General features: G+C 52.3%; 1 protein-coding gene across 1 annotated transcript in view; it reads right to left on the minus strand.

The window, feature by feature from the left end:
- Nucleotides 1-16,585, minus strand: part of CDCP2 (CUB domain containing protein 2) — a 21,537-nt gene extending 4,952 nt beyond the window's left edge. The window contains exons 1-4 of the mRNA XM_008074276.1: nt 16,507-16,585; nt 8,696-9,043; nt 4,352-4,687; nt 3,047-3,400 (exon numbers count right to left, since the gene is read on the minus strand). Coding sequence (XP_008072467.1) covers nt 3,047-3,400; nt 4,352-4,687; nt 8,696-9,043; nt 16,507-16,585 — 1,117 coding nt within the window. The remainder of the gene's footprint in view (nt 1-3,046; nt 3,401-4,351; nt 4,688-8,695; nt 9,044-16,506) is intronic.
- Nucleotides 16,586-18,397: the final 1,812 nt, after the last annotated feature.

Genomic DNA, 18,397 nt, shown 5'->3' on the forward strand with positions numbered 1-18,397 from the left:
TACCTCTCCCCTCCCCGCCAAGGGCAGTGGACAAGGAAATCGAGACCAGAATGGGGAAGGCTCTTCTGGAGTCCTACAAGCTAGGGCGGGGGTATTTTACGTGTATCGGTCCATCCAACTCCATCAGAACATGAGCTCCGGAGGGCGGGAGCCATGTTTGAGGCTCTCAGTGTCCTCCAAGCCCAGCCCCGAGCTTGGCAGGCCCAGTGAATGCTGAATGAATGAATGGTCCTAATCATAAAGAAAGCTACTTCATCGACAAGGGTAGCAGCATAATGAAGATCTGTACACCTAACCCTGAATCGTACCCCACATCTTTAAAAGAAAAAAAAGTAAAAGAAAAAAAAAAGAAAGCTACTATCTGCTAATCCCTGTGCCACATGCCTGGCAATTCATTCAATCATTCATTTAACAAATGGTTATGGATGGCCTACTATGTGCAGGCACTTTTCTAAGCACCACAGATGTGGGGTGGGGGAGCTCCAAACTCCTGCCCTGTGGAGTTTGCATTCTAATTGTGGGAGGGAGTAATAATATATATGAAAAAAAAAACAGTACATGTCGGTGTGCCCTGTAGGAAGATCGAGCAAAGGAGAGAGACTGAACACAGAGGGTGGGGGAGGCCAGGGAGAAGAGTGGCAGTTTGGCAAAGGGTGGAGGAAGCCTCAGTTTCCCTCCCTGCAATGATCCCATGAGGTGGACATGACTAAGCCCGCTGCACCATTCTGGAAACTGAAGCTCCGAGAAGCTGAGTAGCTTGCGGGGGCCCCGCTGGGTCCACAGGCTTCCAAGGTTCATCTGTCCACCCTATGTGGCAGCCCCTGACACCCTCCCTGCCAGGATGTCTGGGTGTGGATGAGCACATGGGTGTGTGCATGTGTGTGTGTGCGCGCGCTTGGGTTGGGTGAGGGCAGGGAAGAGGAAGACGGGAGGCTGATGGGAGGAAGGGGAGAGTGAGCTGGCAGGAGGGGCCGGGAACTCACGAGCCCTCTCCGGGAAATGCCTCAGACATATTTCAGCCTCTGGTGTCTGGGCAGTCGGGGATTTATGGGCCCGCCGTCTCCCACGATGATCTCGGTGGCGCTGAACTGTGCGTCACCCCTGACTGACGCTGCGGCTGCCCTCCCGGCGGGGAGGCCGCCTGCATCTGGGGCCACATCTGGGGCCACATCTGGAGCCTCGAAGGCCCAGCACGAGCACCCCGGTCTGACCGTGGGTCGGGCTCCCCTAGGGACCCAGGGAGGGGCAGGGCAGGGAGGGGCGCCTGCACGGAAGCCCCTGGAACAGGAGCGGGCCCAGAGCTGCCTGCCTCTACTCAGTCTCAGGAGAACGGACTTGTCCTAAGTCACATGGGGCTGGGAGAGTCCTGGAAATAAGACTGCCAGAGGCAAATGGGACCTTTAAGATCCTCTGGTCACTGTCCTCATTTTACAGGGGGAGAGATGGAGACCCAGAGAGAGAGGGGTGCACCAGCTATTGCAACAGAGCCCTGGGGGATCCCCAGCTCTCCTGCCCGTTCGCGGCTAGAGCCCTTTGAGGGCCCGAGGGACTGTGTCAGCCCAAGGTCACTGCTCTGCCACCAGCTTGCTGCAGCTCTACCACCTCCTCCGTCCCTGGGGCCCCAACTTCTCTTGCCTTGGGGGTAAGGAGAGAGGCAGGAGCTTCTGAATGCTGAGCAGGCCTGAGACACCCTTCCTGAGGGACAGATGTCCTCAGAGCCCGGCACTGTGACCTGTGCTACTTCATTTAGTCCTCATGACCGCCTGTCGGGGCATTTATTGGTCCCTTCTATAGATGAGCCCACTTGGTTGGGCAGCATTTGCATGTGGCCCTGGTCAGTCTGAGCTCAGGCCTGGGCTCCCCTCCCCATGTCCTGCTCAGACACACAAGAAGACAGGAGGGTGAGTTCAAGCCCTGACTGTGCCCATGTGACCACAGTGCAGTCCTTTCTCCTGGCCAGAAACTTCTAGACCCATAGTTCAGGGAAGGGTGGTTGGTGAGGGAAGAGATGGTGGAAACTCTTGGCTGACAGATCTAGCCCACACCGTGGAGCCTGGGAAAGCCAAATACCAGCTTCCCAGCCTCTCTGTGGCAAGACATGGCCATTTGACCATGAAATCTAAGAAAGAGTCTTTTGAGGCTTCTGGAAATGTTTTTCTTTTCTGATAAAGGGACATCTGTGGCTGGCACTTCCCTATCGCCTCTAGTCTTGAACGTGGACGTGATGCCTGGAGTTGTGGCAGTCATCTTGCACTAGTGAGAATCCCAGAGACAACACTTGGAGCCGTGTGGAGCCCCGGAGCCAATACAGCAGCTGCCTGGCTCTCGTTTGCTCTGTGAGTGAGGAAACACCAGCACCATCATCCAGTCAGCAGTTCTGAACAATACAGGCAGGACTGGGAGGCATCCCCACTTATAGCCATTGTTTGCCATAAACAATGTTACCACATTTGGTTGGTTACCCCTGGATACAGGAGTCAGTCACAGTATAAGAGAGATCAGGGGGCCGGGCTCGGTGGCTCAGCCTGTCATCCCAGCACTTTGGGAGGCCGAGGCGAGTGGATTGCCTGAGCCCGCGGGTTCGAGACCAGCTCGGGCAACTTGGCAAGACCTCGTCTCCACAATACATCAAAAATTAACCAGGGTGGTAGTGCGCGCCTATAGTCCCGGCTCCTTGGGAAGCCGAGGCGAAAGGATCGCCAGAGCCCAGCAGGGCGAGGCTGCGGTGGTCGGGAGCGTGCCACTGCACTCCAGTCTGGGCAACAGAGTGAGACCAGGGGCCCAGGGCGGAAGGAGCCAGATGGGAGGAATGAGGAGCATGGAGTTAGGAGCTGGGAAAGGAGGGCCTGCGGGAGCGGAAATAAGCAAGGGTCACACTAGCATGGTCTCCCAGGGCAGGGAGTTGGCAGGGCCGTGGCCGACCGAGATGGGGCCCGAGGTGAGGCCACGGTGGGGTCTGGACAAGCTGGTGGGATGGAGAAAGGGGGCCTGGAGACCCCAAAGCCTCGCCTCCCCGCAGGGCCCCCACGCCCTCAGCCCGGCTGACCTCCGATGTAGGCCACGGAGAAGCCCCTGCGCGTGGTGCTGCGGTCCGTTTGCAGCAGGAACAGGAGCTGGTTGTGGCTCGAGGGGACGGGGGGCGGCAGGTGGTGGCCACACCAGTTCCCCAGCAGGGGCGCCTCCTCGCTGGCCCCGTCGAAGGCTGCCACGTGGTCAAAGTCACAGGTCCTGGTCAGGCTGTTGGGCTCCTCCAGGTCCAGGTCCAGGAAGAACACCTTGACCCGGTAGCCGGCGGGCAGGCGGACGGTCCAGTGGCAGCGGATGTTGTTGGGGTATGAGCCAGGGTAGTGGGGGCTGGAGAAGTTGCCCCGCACGGCCACATACACCTCCTGGCATTCTCCTGGGTGGGCGGGGTGGGGAGTGAGGAGGGGGAGGAGTCACCCTCGGCCATGACAGGTGCCGCGGGGTCCTAACCCACTGGCAGGCTGCAGGCGCCAGGCCACCAAGCCAAACAACAGATCCCAAAGCTTGCTTTCAATGGAAACCGACTGAAAGCTGGGACTCTCACGCCCATGACAGTCCCCTTCAAGAGCAATGGCCCTGTTAGGGATTCAGCCACGATCCCTGATGCCTGTCCTCAGAGGCGACTCCAAACTCCCAGGTTTGACAGACAATGTTGTTCCCGGCCTGGCCTTGCCCCTCTTCTCGCTGTCCAACCGCCCCCTACATTCTCGTCTCACCGAACATCTCGTGCTACGAGTACACCAAACGCTCTGTCCTCCATGCATTTGCACATGCTGTTCCCCTGCTTGGACCATCCTTCCCTTCCTCCTGCCTCTGGCTAACTCCTTCAGGGTACTGCTCAGTTCTCTCCTCCAGGAGCTCTCTATGATTTTTACTATAAGCGCAGATCGCCATGGTTTGCCATTGTCTGTTTCCTTATCCATCTCCCCCGCTAGACTGTGAACTCTCCACAGATTCATTCATTCGTACAAACATTAATTGAGCAGCTACAGAGAAGCCCACAAGGAACTCACAGCCAGGCAGGGGACACTGGCATGCAAGCCACATGCAGAAGTCTGATCAATGTCAACACTGTGTGAGAAAACGTCTATAAGGAGTTGAAGAAAGGGATTAGTTCTGAGTGAATCGGGAAGTCTTCGCAGAGAAGGTGACACGCAGATGCTTTGGCATTGACCGGGCAGGGAAGGGTGTGCCAGAGGACTCCTGGCAGAAAGAGTGCAGAAAGCCCAAGGATCCTGGGGGCAGGAAGGTATGACCCCAAGTGTGATGGGGAGACAGGAGCCCGGTTCGCACAGGAGGGTCGGGTGGGGCCGGAGCCCCCTCCTACCTGAGAAGTAGTAGGCCTTGAAACCCCTCCCTCCGATGTTAAAGTCGGACTTGAAGACCACCTGTAGCTCGTGGCCCAGAGACACAAGGGTGGGGGGCCTGGTGCTGCCACAGTAGTGATGCCCATGGGCGGGGCCGGGCCCCCCAAGCACGGCCACATAGTCATAGGGGCACCCCTCGTTGCCCTCCACCTGGAGGTCCGTGAACACCAGCTTGATGGTGGCGGGGCCGGCAGCCCGGATCACCCAGTGGCACTCCACGTTGTTGGGGTAGTTGTTGGGGTACTCGGGGCTGGTGAGGACCCCCGACAGGCCGGTCAGGACGCCGCCACACACATCTGTAAGGGAACCCACGTGAACCAACCTTTCCCTCTCCCCATGACTCCCAACCCCTCCCTGGGGAACCGGACACACTCCCACACACTGCTCCCACGGGATCGCACGGGAACCTCATCGCCATCTCCTGAGCACCTGCTGGCGGCAGGCATGGGCTAACACTCAGCACCTGTGCCATCTGTCTAGCTCCGCACAGTAACCCGACAGGGAATGTGCTATGGGTTCTCTGATTTTTCAGTTGAGAAAACGGAGGTGCAGAGAAGTGAAGCAACCCACCTGTCTGAGCTTGTGTTTACCCAGGCCAACCGCGAGGATTTTTTTTTTTTTTTTTTTGAGTCAGAGTCTCGCTCTGTGGCCCAGGCTGGAGTGCAGTGGCATGCTGCTCACGGCCACCACAGCCTCAACCCACTGGACTCAGGCGATCCTTCTGCCTCAGCCTTCCAAGTAGCTGGAACTACCGGCATGCGCCACCACACCCGGCTAAATTATTTTTTAATTTATTGTAGATACGAGGTCTCGCCGTGTTGCCCAGGCTGGTCTTGAACCCATGGGATCGCACGGGAACCTCTGGGCACAGCATAAAGCACACACCTCAGAGGCCTGTTGGCTGAGGAAGGAGCTGGGCATTGAGACATCAACTCCTGACAGTCCAGGGGCTGCTGGGAGAAACTGGACAAAACCCTCACACAGAGAACTGTGGAGGCTGGCAGGAGCACACTGAAGGGGCAAGGCCCAAGGGACATGTCACCTGAGAGCAGATCACCCAGCTAGTGGCTGGGAAAGTGGGCTTCGAACCCAGGAAGACGAACTGTAGAGCCTGTACACTTGACCTTGAGACCCTCACTGTCCACGCCTACCAGGCTGGGGCACAGAAGCTGAGGTACCTGCCTCTAGGAATGTGATCAAACCCTCCTAACAGATGAGGAAGCCAAGGCTTAGAGAGCCGGTCTCAGCAGAGCCTGGCATGACTTCAGAAGACAAGTGGGCACCCTGCTCTGCCTTTTATTAGCTGTGTGACCCTGGGCAAGAAACCCAGCCTCTCTGGGCCTCATCAAACCATTGGAAATCATAGGACCTACCCAGTTTGATCCACCGGCTCAGTCTCGTGCAGGGTCTGAGAAGACGCTGCTGGAAATCCTCAGGAAGCCAGCTTGGCTGGTGTGACCACATAGCGGGTGATGATGAATACTGTGACTTGCTGGGGTCACCAGCAGGGAGGGTGCACTCCTGAGACCCCAGGATCTTGCTCCACGGCACAAGTGTGACCAGAGCTCTGTACTGGGCGCCTGAGGCTTGGCTTCCTTTCCCAGCGCCGGCCCAGTTTTGTGACCTTAGGAAGGCACATAACTCTCTGGGTCTCAGAGGTGTTGTTTGCTAAATGAGAGGGCAGGTTGAGATCGCTTGCGAGACCCCTTCCAACCACTGACAACCTTAGCGCGGGCTTCCCAATGTGCTCTGGGGCACCCCAGGAGCTCCCTGGGGCGTCTGCCAGCACCTGGTGCAAATGTCAGTCTTACGCTGTATTCCAACCTATCTTTTAATATAATTAAAGGACAGCATCCACAGTCACGTATAGCTTATATTTCAAAATTTAACTCATTGGAGGCCATTGGTATTGACTCATGTTTTCAATGATTGGCTTAATAAGAAGAAAATGTTAAAAATATGCACTTACAAAATAAATGCATACCACTACAACATGGTTTTTATGTCTTTTGTATGTCGGGGATTAACATAAGTTTCCTGATTTTTTTTTCTTTTTTTCTGAGTCGGGGTCTCACTCTGTTGCTCAGGCTAGAGTGTAGTGGCACAATCATGGCACATGGCAGCCTTGATCTCCTGGGCTTAGGCTATCCTTCCACCTCAGCCTCCTGAATAGGTGGGACTAAAGGTACACCACCATGCCTGGCTAATTTTTCTATTTTTTGTAGAGACAAAGTCTTACTATATTGCCCAGGATGGTCTCGAACACCTGGGCTCAAGGGATCCTCCTGCCTGGGCATCCCAAAGTGTTGGCATTGCAGGCATGAACCATCACACCCTCCCAGGTTCTATCTGATATAAGGATATTCCTGTTTTCTAAGATGTTGAAATACGTAGTCTATGGTATCATGACTTTGATATCCTAACATTCGAAAAAAAAACTAAGGATATAAAATTCCAAAACTATGATTCTATCAGCCTATGGGTTTTGTTTTGTTTTGTTTTGTTTTTTGAGTTGGAATCCCACTCTGTTGCCCAGGCTGGAGTGCAGTGGCACGCTCACGGCCACCACAACCTCGACCTGCTGGACTCCTGCGATCCTTCTGCCTCAGTCTTCCAAGTAGCCAGAACTACAGGTGTGCACTACCACACCCAGCTAATTTCTTGATTTATTGTAGAGATGAGGGTTTACCATGTTGCCCAGGCTGGTCTCGAACCCGTGGGCTCAGACAATCCTCTCGCCTTGGCCTCCCAAAGTGCTGGGATTGTAGGCTTCAGCCACCATGCTGGCCAGCCTATTGTTCTTGTGATTAGCCTTCTACAATTTATGCTTCTAAACGCAGCAGGGACTGGGTGTCAACCCTGAGTTCTCCAGGATTGCTGTGGGCAGACCCTGAGGGCCAGGAGCCCTGTGGCTGTCTCTTGTGTGAGCTGACCTGAATGAAGTCTTTGGCTTGGCTCAGGAGGAGAGAGGAGGCTCGAGCCTTTGCCTAGAACCTGAGGACAGGGAAGAATGAGTCAAGGAGAAAGGGGAGAGGAGCGAGGCCTCCCTCTTAGACTGAGAGGCAATTGTGAAGCCTGGTTGAGGGAGGGGTGAGGGACCCATGGTGTCAGAGTCATCAGCTCCACATGGGCCCTGGGGCGAGGCTTGGGTGGGGATTCCTGCCTATGAAGAAGGGGGATGCCACAGAAGGCATCAGCATCAGTGGTAGCAGGGGCGGCCCTTCCTGCACTTGATGTCACAACACAAGAGAAGGACAGGGTGAGAGGGAGAACAAGACAGGGGAAAGGTTGAAAAATTACAGACTGGGCACCATGCACTATTTGGGTGACAAACTCCACAGAAACCCAAACCTCACCATCATGCAATATCCCTGAGTAAACAACGTACCCCTTGAATCTAAAAGAAAAGGGCTGGACATGGTGGCTCACTCCTTTTTTTTTTTTTTTGAGTTGGAGTCTCACTCTGTCACCCAGACTGGAGTGCAGTGGCCGCTCCCGGCCACCGCAGCCTCGACCTGCTGGGCTCCGGCGATCCTTCCACCTCAGCCTTCCGAGTAGCCAGAATTACAGGTGCACGCTACCATGCCCGGCTAATTTTTTGATTTATTGTAGAGATGAGGTCGTGCCATGTTGCCCGGGCGGGTCTCGAACCCGCGGGCTCAGGCAGTCCACTCACCTCAGCCTCCCAAAGTGCTGGGATTACAGACTGAGCCACTGAGCCTGGCCAGCTCACACCTCTAATCCCAGCATGTTGGGAGGCTGAGGCAGGAGGATTGCTTGAGCCCAGGTGTTTGAGACCAGCCTGGGCAACATGGCACGACCTCATCTCTACAAAAAAAATTTTAAAAATTAGCAAGTGTGGTGGTGTGTGCCTGTAGTCCCAGCTACTCAGGAGGCTGAGAAGAGAGGATCACCTGAGCCCAAGGAGGTTGAGGCTGCGGTGAGCCAAGAGTGTGCACCGGCACTCCAGTGTGGACAACAGAGTAAGACCCCGACTCAAAAAAGGAAAAGAAAAGGACAAGAATAGAGTTGCATGAGAGGCCTGAGCACAGTGCGGCCCTCTGGGGTCTCTGGGAGAAATGAGGGCAGCATGCGGAGGGCTGCCCTGAAAGGGAGAACCCACAACTACTAAGACGGCAAGTGCGGTCGTGAGCGTTAAGGACCCTGCTTTGTCCCCACACAGGGTCATGCAGGTGGCAGGGCAGCCTCCATGCCAAGATGCTGGAATCCCGAAGGTCTTACCTGAGCCCTCCTCCCTCCCCCACCCCAGGGCCAGCCCCTCCACTGCCAAGTGCCTCCTTGACCTTTCTGGTAGCCCGCAGAAAAGCCGCGACTGGCCACATGCTTGTCCGAGTGGAAGATGACGGACATGACGTGCCAGGATGAGGTGAAGGGTGGCGGGGGCACCTGGCCGCAGAACCTCCCAAGGAGGTTGCCCTTGTCTGCTGATGCTCCATTGTAGATCTCCAGGAAGTCGAAGCCACAGGTGTCGTGGTACTCCAGGTCGAAGGCATGGAAGGTGAGCAGCACAGAGGACCCCTCGGCCACCACGATCAGCCAGCTGCACTCGGTGTTGTAGGGGTACAGTCTTGGGAAGTTGGGGCTAGAGAAGTTTCCAGAAGGTGCGGACAGCACACCCCCACATTTGACACCTGGGACAAGAGAGGAGGATGGCTCAGAGTCGGTGCTGGGGTCTTGGGTGCATGTGGTGAGGACAGTGGGCCCTTGGGATGGGGTGTGGGGGCATGATGCAGTGGCCCTAAATCGGCTCACATATTTATTATTGCTTGTGCATTAACCTATTCTTCAAATGCTTATCAATTTTTTTATTTTAGCCCAGGCTGGAGTAAGATCACAACTCACCATAGCCCCGAACTCCTGGGCTCAGGTGATCCTTCCATCTCAGCCTCCCAAGCAGCTGGGACCACAGGTGCACACCACTATGCCTGGATAATTTTTTTTTGTAGAGACAAGGTCCTGCTATATTTTCTAGGCTGGTTTTGAACTCCTGGGCTCAAGCAGGCCTCCCATTTCAGCCTCCCAAAATGTTAGGATTATAGAAGTGAGCCACTGAGCCTGGTCTCAAGCATTCTTTTTTTTTTTTGAGTTGGAGTCTCACTCTGTTGCCCAGACTGGGGTGCAGTGGCCGCTCCCGGCCACCGCAGCCTCGACCTGCTGGGCTCCGGCAATCCTTCCGCCTCAGCCTTCCAAGTAGCTGGAACTACAGGCATGCGCTACCACGTCCGGCTAATTTTTTTTTTTTTTTATTGTAGCGATGAGGTCTCGCCAAGTTGCCCAGGCGGGTCTCGAACCCGTGGGCTCAGGCAATCCACGCACCTCAGCCTCCCAAAGCACGGGATTTCGTGTGAGTGCTAGGCATTGTTCTAGGTGCTGGGGTTACAGCAAAAACAAAACAGACAGAAATTCCTGCCCTCGTGGAACTTACATTCTGTTGGGGGTGACAAACCATACACGTCGCAGGTAAAATGTACAGTGTATGAGACAGTGACAGGTGCTATGAAGAAAAAGCAGGGCAGACAGGGAGGGCAGATGGGAAATGGTGGGAGGTGCTTGCAATTTTAGATTAAACATCGTGTCAGACCATAGATATGTGAGGAAGGGAATTTAAAAATTAACAATAATAATCCCCAAGTAAAAATGTGCACTGTCGATTACAACGTTCAAGGATTTTTTTTGTTTTTTATTTTCAGTCTCACTGTCGCCCAGGCTGGAGTGCAGTGGCACGCTCACAGCCACCGCAGTCTCAACCTGCTGGGCTCAGGTGATCCTTCCGCCTCAGCCTTCCAAGTAGCTGGAATGTGCTACCGTGCCCAGCTGATTTTTTTGATTTATTGTAAAGATGAGTTCTTGTCAAGTTGCCCAGACTGGTCTTGAACCCCTGAGCTCAGACAATCCTCTTGCCTTGGCCTCCCAAAGGGTTGGGATTATAGGCGTGAGCCACCGCACCCGGCCAAAAGTACATTTTTATATGTACAGATTTGCTTGTATTTCACAAAAGGAAACAATGGAAGGAAACTAATAAGAATAATTATCTGTCAGGGGAAGTAGTAAAAAGAGGGGTAGGAAACAGGCAGGACAGCTGGACCTCTTTCAGTGTGCCTTGTTTGATAATTTTGACTTTGTAATCATGTAAAATACTTTATAAGCTTTTAAAATATCAAAATATCAAAGCAATTCATAACTGTCCCAAATTGAAACAAAAAACAGCACTGTTTATCAGCATGGAGGCATGGGAAAAATGATTTCAAATGACTTGGAAATACAGTATTTGGACTGCACATTTCTAGAAGGAGATCTTTCAAGGGCAAAATGAACCGCAAAGACATCTTAAACTGTAGTCATTAGAATGACTGCTAGTAATCGTATTATTGTTATTTTGCAAGTATTATATATAAGAATAAAGCAAATAAATATGCTAATGTCAGTGGAAACCAAGATTTTCACTGTAAGAGAGATTCAAATACAAAATTTTTAAAATTAAGTAAACTCTTTTGATTCTTAAGTTGATTTGGAAGCGTCAGTCCAAACTTGATTTATTTTTATTTCTAAAAAAAAATTAGTTCTTAGGTCTGTCACTAAAAAGGCCTAGAATCCAAGAGCATTTGACCCCATGGCATTAGACTGGAATTATTAGGTCCCGCTAAGATGAACAATGACTCCTTAGAGAAATGGCTGGTACCAAGACTAGGACAGGAAATATACACAATATACTTGGACATCTTGCCATGTCAGACAGAAAAGGAACTACCAGAGACTGCTGAGGTTGTGTCAAAAGGCACGGGAGCCTACTTGAAGGGGCTCTCCATGACTAAAGAAGGTACAATTTGAATTGCGCCCCCAAAAAGAGTAATGACAGAAGAGGATCGAAACACATCACATATATAAAAACTCACAACTTCGTATTGCAACTCAAAATAAATGAAGATGAAATTCATTGTGTCTTTTAGAGCAGCGGTCCCCAACCCTATTGGCATCAGGGATGGGTTTCGTGGAAGACAATTTTTCCTTGGACAAGGGGCAGGGGGATGTGCGGTCAAACCTCACCGCTCATGTCCATCTGCATTTCCAGCCACTCCCCGGCATCACTGCCTCAGCTCCACCTCAGATCATCAGGCGTTAGGTTCTCATAAGGAGCATGCCTCCCAGATCCCGCAAACGCACAGTTCACAGTAGGGTTCATGCTCCCATGAGAATCTAATGCCGCCACTGATCTGACAGCAGACAGAACTCAGGCAGTAATGCGAGTGATAGAGAGTGGTCGTAAATACAGATGAAGCTTCACTCTCTCGCCTGCCACTCACCTCCTGCTGTGTGGTCAGTTCCTAACAGGCCACAGACTGGTGGTTCCAGTCCTGTTTTAGAGGCTGCTGGGGCACTCACTCATTTTTTTGAAAATTGATAAATGAAGAGAAATAAATTAAACATCTGCTTGGCCTTTCCTGTATGGACTGAATCTCTACATAACTAGATAGCTGTTGAAAGAAAACTATTATTTATAGATGACTTCAGAAAGAATAACAGCATTAGAAAATGATCATTTTGCAAGCCTTCATGAAATAATGGATGTAGGTAACACTATCAAAGCCTGTTCTAATCACAAGAGTAAAAAAGTTGATGAGCAGTAAAACCCAGATGATTGGGTACATAGGCATTCTCTGTAAAATCTTTTCAACTTTGCTACATGTTTGAAAATTGTTATAATTAAGAAAAATCAAAAAAGTCAATTTAGGGAACTTTGTCATGGATAGATCAGGCTAACAACTCCTGAACCCACCGATGAAGCTTCACGTCAAAGTAGAACACTGGCCAATCCCACACCATCTACATGTCTTCATGAAAAACACAAAGAAACCTGAGTCTGCCTGTAATCCCAGCACTTTGGGAGGCCAAGGCGAGTGGATTGCCTGAGTCTGCGGGTTCAAGACCAGCCCAGGAAACTTGGCAAAATCTTGTCTCTACAATAAATATAAAATGAGCCGGGTGTAGTGTGCGCCTGTAGTTCCAGTTACTTGGAAGGCTGAGATGGAAGGATTGCCAGAGCCCAACAGGTCGACGCTGGGGTGACTGTGAGCATGCCACTGCACTACAGCCTGGGCAATGGAGTGAGACACCAACTCAAAAAACAAAACAAACAAAAAAAAAACACCATAAGGATACATTTGGGCAAGTCCAGAATATGGGAAATTCTATACTATAAATGACCCTGGTGGGTCAATGCTGGGTTAGCCGTGAGTGTGCCACTGCACTCCAGCCTAGGCGACCAAGTGAGACTCTAACTCAGAAAAGTAAATAAATAAATGACCCTGGGCTTCAATAATAAATGTTAAGCTTAGGGTGGGGAAGGAGCCCAACTATTATATTAAAAGAGTCAAATATCAATCAAATGCAGTATGTGGACCTTGTTTGGCTTCTGTTTTGGACAAACCAACTGTAAAAGGATTTTATTTTTTGGCAATAATTGGGAAAAGCTAAACATGAACCAAATATTAGATAAAATTAAGGAATTATCAAGTTATTGGGGTTATATCTAGTCTTATGTCTTTCTCTGCTAGAGATGTGTCCTGACATAGTGACGGGTAAAATACTATGAAATTTGTGATTGGCTTTAGATTTCTCCAGACCTCCCGGAATGGGGGTGAGTGGGATAGAAGAAACAAGAAAGGCGGAATGTTGATAATTATTGAAGAGGATTGATGGACACATAGGATTCATTACTCACTTTTCTCTACTTTGTGTATGTTCGAAATTCTTCATAATTAAAACTCAAAAGAGCAGCCAATACATTCCTCACCTTCCCAGGGAGGCCTTCCCCAGTCACCCATGTATACCTGCCACCCTCTCCCTACCCTTAGACTCCACTTTTTCTAGTGCTGTGTTTTCTCTCCACAGCGTTCATCTAACAAACTACTTACTTTTTTTTTTTTTTGAGTCGGAGTCTCACTCTGTCGCCCAGGCTGGAGTGCAGTGGCCCACTCGCGGCCACCCCAGCGTTGATCTGCTGGGCTCAGGCGATCCTTTCAAGTGGCCAGAACTACAGGTGTGTGCTACCATACCCAGTTAATCTTTTTGATTTATTGTGGAGACAAGGTCACATCATGTTGCCCAGGCTGGTCTCGAACCCGCGGGCTCAGGCAATCCTCTCGCCTCTGCCTCCCAAATTGCTGGTCTTACAGGCTTGAGCCACCACACCCGGCCCTATTTACTTATTTATTTGGGTCATTGCCAGTCTCCCGCCACAAAAACACAAGCCCTGTGAGCAAGGTCTTTTATCTGTTTGCTCCCTGCTGTATCCCAGGCACCTGAAGCAGTACCTGGCACGAAGCAGGTGCTTAGTGTATATTTGCTGAATGAATGAGTGAGTGAATGATCTTACATAATCCGCACCGCAGACCCATGAAATGGACAGGGCGGGTGTTATTGACTCACTTTATAGATGAGAAAAACTGAACCCTATAAAGAGAAGGTCCTTGCTGTGACTGGCATCTATTGCCCAGCACACTGTCCTCCATTTCTTGCCTCCACGTGGTAACCTTCCCTCTTCTCCCTTGCTCCAGGGGTGGACATATGACTCTACAGGCAATCCTGGGGCTCTGGCCACCACCACAGAGAAGAGCCTGCAGGGTGGGCATGTGCACCAGACTACACCAGGGTTCATCTCAAGATGTCTGGATAGAAGTTTTTCTTTCCTTGTCACTAGGCTGGGAGTAGGAGCCCCAGGTGGGGACCGTGTTCAGGGCTCATGGAGAAATGCCACCAGAGGACAGGAAGAGCCATGAGAAGACAGGAAGTAGCCCTGGAGCTGAGAGGCCCTGGCTACTGGCATCCCTGGGTCTGGCTCAGTCACTCTCCTGCCTCTCTGGGGGCAGAACCAATGCATCCCTCTTTCTGCTTAAGCTCATCCAGGTTGGGTTTCTGTCACTTGCAACCAAAGACGCCTCGATTCAGAATACACCTGACTGAAGTCCCTGTAAGAGAAGACACATTCGCCACATATGTGTCCTGTACCAGATCTGTGCTGATTCAGAGAGGTCCCCTTCCTAGGGAGCTCAGGGTGGGTGGATGGGCAGTGGGGAGAGTTAGGCAAATGAGATAAAACCACACAATTGTGCTGTGGCCAACCTAGGAGCTCTGAGGTCCAAAGGGAGTGAGGACAACCTTTCTGGGCCTTTCTGGGCACAGACCGGTACAGGGCACACGTGTGGTACATGTGTCTTCTCTTACAAAGACTCTCAAGTGGACTCTTCAGGGTGCCTCTTGTTGCAAGAGAGAAACCCAACCTGGATGAGTTCAAGCGGTGTGAGGTGGGGAGAAAGATTCACAGAAGAGGCGACATTTGAGTTTGACTAGGAAGAATGAGAACGTTTCCTCAGCTGGGGAAGACTTGGGAGAGGAAATGGCATGGATCAAGGCGCCGATGCAGAGTCACTCAGTCTCGGTGAGCCTCAGTCACACATCTGTGGAATGGGGATGATGTGGCCTCCCTTGCTGGGTGGCCGAGAGCACTGACGAGACCAAGGCTGTGCCAGGGCTGCATAGATGCACACCCAAGGCATATTGTCAGCTCCTAGCCTGGCCCTGGGCACAGAAAAGGGCAGGAGTAAGAGATCCAGTGGGCCGGGCTCGGCGGCTCAGCCTGTAATCCTAGCACTTTGGGAAGCCGAGACGAGTGGATTGCCTGAGCCTGCAGGTTCAAGACCCACCCAGGCAACTTGGCAAGACCTCGTCTCTACAATAACTTTTTTAAAAAATTAGCCGGGTGTGGTAGTGCACGCCTGTAGTTCTGGCTACTCGGAAGGTTGAGGCAGAAGGATTGCCAGAGCCCTGGAGGTTAAGGCTGCGGTGGCCGTGAGCGTGCCACTGCACTCCAGTCTGGGCAACAGAGTGAGACTCCAACTCAAAAAAAAAAAGAGGTCCAGTGCCCATCCTTGTCCTTCTGCCAGCCCTGGTCGTGGACAGGAAAAGGTGCAAGAACATCAGAGTAGGATTTCTGCCACCATGGGCACCGGCACAAGTGATGGCCGTATCTGCTGGGCCCCAGCCGGGAATGCTGACCTCCAGGGTTTCCCCAAAGCCACTGAAGACCTGGTGTCTGGGAAACAGAAACAACTGGCTCCTCCCACTACCCAGGCATGGGTTGGGACGCCTGGATGTCTATTCCCTCTGGGTCAGCGACTGGGTACCTGGCAAGTTACGATTCCTCCCCGGCCCATGTGAGCCTGCAGGGAAACAGGCACTGCTGGCTGCTGGCTGAGCCCCCACCTGCACGCTAGCCCCTGACAGAAGGGTGAGATGGTATCGCCCCTGCTGCAACCAGCAGACACAAAACCACCGGACACCACAGTGTGGACAGACAGCTCTGGGAGCCCCAGTGAAGGCTCATTTGAGGCCGATGGAGGGATGTAGAAGGCTTTGTGGAGGAAGCTGTATTTGATCTGAGCTTGAAAGACAAGCCAGGGATTCTCAGGTGGAAAAAGAGAAAGGGGACTTTCCAGGCAGAGGGGACAGCAGGGCTTAAGGTCCCTGAGGGTGAAGCATCTTCAGCAAGGGTTGGGATTCCCCTGTTAGAGCACGGGATGTCCAAGGGATGCAGGAAACTGAGGCTTGCCAGGACATGGACACTGGAGCCAATGCCCAGGGGGCACTGAGTGCCATCATAAGGAACTCTGATTTCACTTGGCTGGCAGTGGGAAGTGCAGCCAGCTCTCAGGAGAAGATGAAGGCCCCTGTCAGCAACACACCTTTCCAAACTTCCCTCAGCCATTCCCTCCACCCTTGGACACCGTGCAGCCTTGGACAGGCGTCTCAGCGTCCCTAGCCCTCAGTTTCCTCATCCGTACAATAGGGACTAATATCCACCTTGAAGTTGACTGTGAAGATTAAATGCAATCATACATGCAGAGCATCCAGCACAAAGCAGGCACTCACTAAATATTGTCTCCCCTATCCCAGAAACAAACCCATTCTCCACCCAGTCACCTCCTCTAGAGGGGCTCCTGTCTTCAGTCTTCCCACACGGAAATCTCCTGGGGCCCCACAGTCACCTGCCCGCCGCCCTCCCCTCCTCCCAATCCCCGTCTGTCCCAGGAGCGCCTACCTTCCATGGCTTGGGCCCTGGGGCCTGGGCCCAGCAGTGCCACTGCCAGCAGCAGGCGGGACCCCAGCCCTGCCAGCATCTCCTCACCAGAAGCCCCCACAGGTCTGTGGGGCCCAGGCAGACCAGGAACTAAGGGGCCAGAGCAGGGGAAGGAGGGGTGAGGCTGAAAGAGCCTCCAAGTTAATGGCGGCTTGAATAATTCACTGGCCCCTCGAATTAGTAAGCTGATCCCCTGGTGCTTCCCTCACTCCACCCTAAGGTGACGGATCTAGTGTCACCAGGTTTACACGTTCCGAGATGCGCACTGGTCATGCTGTGTCAGGAAGGGAAGGGAACTGGGCGGTGGGGAAAGGGCATGAGTTTTCAGGCCAGGCAGATCTGGGATCAATCCTGGTTCAGCCTCTAACTGGCCCGGTGACCTTGGGCAAGTCATTTAACTCCCCTGGGTCTGGGTCTTCTCGCCCATCCAGCCACGAGGGCTGTTTTGGAAATGACAGGAGATAATACTTGCCAAAGAGCAGAGTGGGCGCTTGCTACAGGTTTTCCCATCCCCCCCCTCCCCGGAGCTGAGAGGAGCCTCCACTTCATGGAAATATGGGGCAGCTTCCTTCAGACATGAGAATTTAGCACAAAGGCAGAGGGAAGGAGGTTCCGTGACAGCTGATGAGGAAAGATCATTTTCATGCAAAAATGCAGCAGCAATGGCAGAACTGGAAAATCATACTATGCAACTCTCACTACTGTCATGGACTACTCTACTGACCCCAAGCCTTGCTTGAACATCCTGTGGTTCTGTGCTGGGAGCTGGAGCTGCATAAACGCCCTGACGGCCTGTGTCCTACAAGATCTTTTTTTTCCTCTGGAGTTTCTCTGTTTAGCTCAGTACATCCTAACTCTTTTCTCAGTTTTTTTTTTTTTTTTTGAGTTGGAGTCTCACTCTGTCACCCAGACTGCAGCACAGTGGCATGCTCCTGGCCACCGCAGCCTCAACCTGCTGGGCTCCGGCGATCCTTCCGCCTCAGCCTTCCAAGTAGCTGGAACTACAGGCGCATACTACCATGCCCAGCTTATTTTTTGATTTATTGTAGAGACGAGGTCTCACTAAGTTGCCCAGGCTGGTCTCTAAACCCCCAGGCTCAGGCAATCCTCTTGCCTTGGCCTCTCAAAGTGCTGAGATTACAGACTGAGCCACCACGCCCAGCCTTTTCTTTTTCGTTTTTTATTTAGAGACGGGGTCTCGCTCTGTTGCCCAGGCTAGAGTGCAGTGGTGCAAACATAGCTCACTGTAGCCTCAAACTCCTGGGCTCAAGTTCTTCTCCCACTGCAGCCTTCTGAGTAACTGAGGCTATGGGTATGCCACCACACCTGGCTCAGATTTAAAAAAATTTTTTTTTGTAGAAATGAGATCTTGCTCTGCTGCTCAGGCTAGTCTTAAACTTCTGGGCTCAAGTGATCCTCCTGGCCTCCCCAGTAGCTGGGACTACTAATGCGTCACCTCTCCTGGTTCCATTTATTTTTTGTAGAGGTAGGGTCTTGTATGTTGCCCAGGCTGGTCTGGAACTACTGGCCTCAACTGATCCTCCCACCTCGGCCTCCCAAAGCACTGGGATTACAGGTGTGAGCCAGTGTGCCTGGCCCCAACATGCATTTCTAACCTTCTTCTCTGTGAAGAGCCTGTACCAGGCATGGAGTATGGGGGCTGTGGCATATTCCTGCCCTCCCAGTGAGGAACCTGGGCTCTAGTTTCTGCCTAAGGCCCGAATCCTGGCTCCACCCTGCCTGGCTGTGGGATTCTGGGAAAGTAACCCGCCCTGTCTGAGACCAGCTCCCTGGGCTGTGAAGTAGGAGCGATAGTAGCCTGTGGTTTGCTGTGAGGATTACGTGAGATAGT

The sequence above is a fragment of the Carlito syrichta genome, unplaced genomic scaffold (assembly GCF_000164805.1).
Source record: "Carlito syrichta isolate Samal-C Ts95f unplaced genomic scaffold, Tarsius_syrichta-2.0.1 Scaffold316384, whole genome shotgun sequence".
Classification (NCBI taxonomy): Eukaryota; Metazoa; Chordata; class Mammalia; order Primates; family Tarsiidae; genus Carlito; species Carlito syrichta.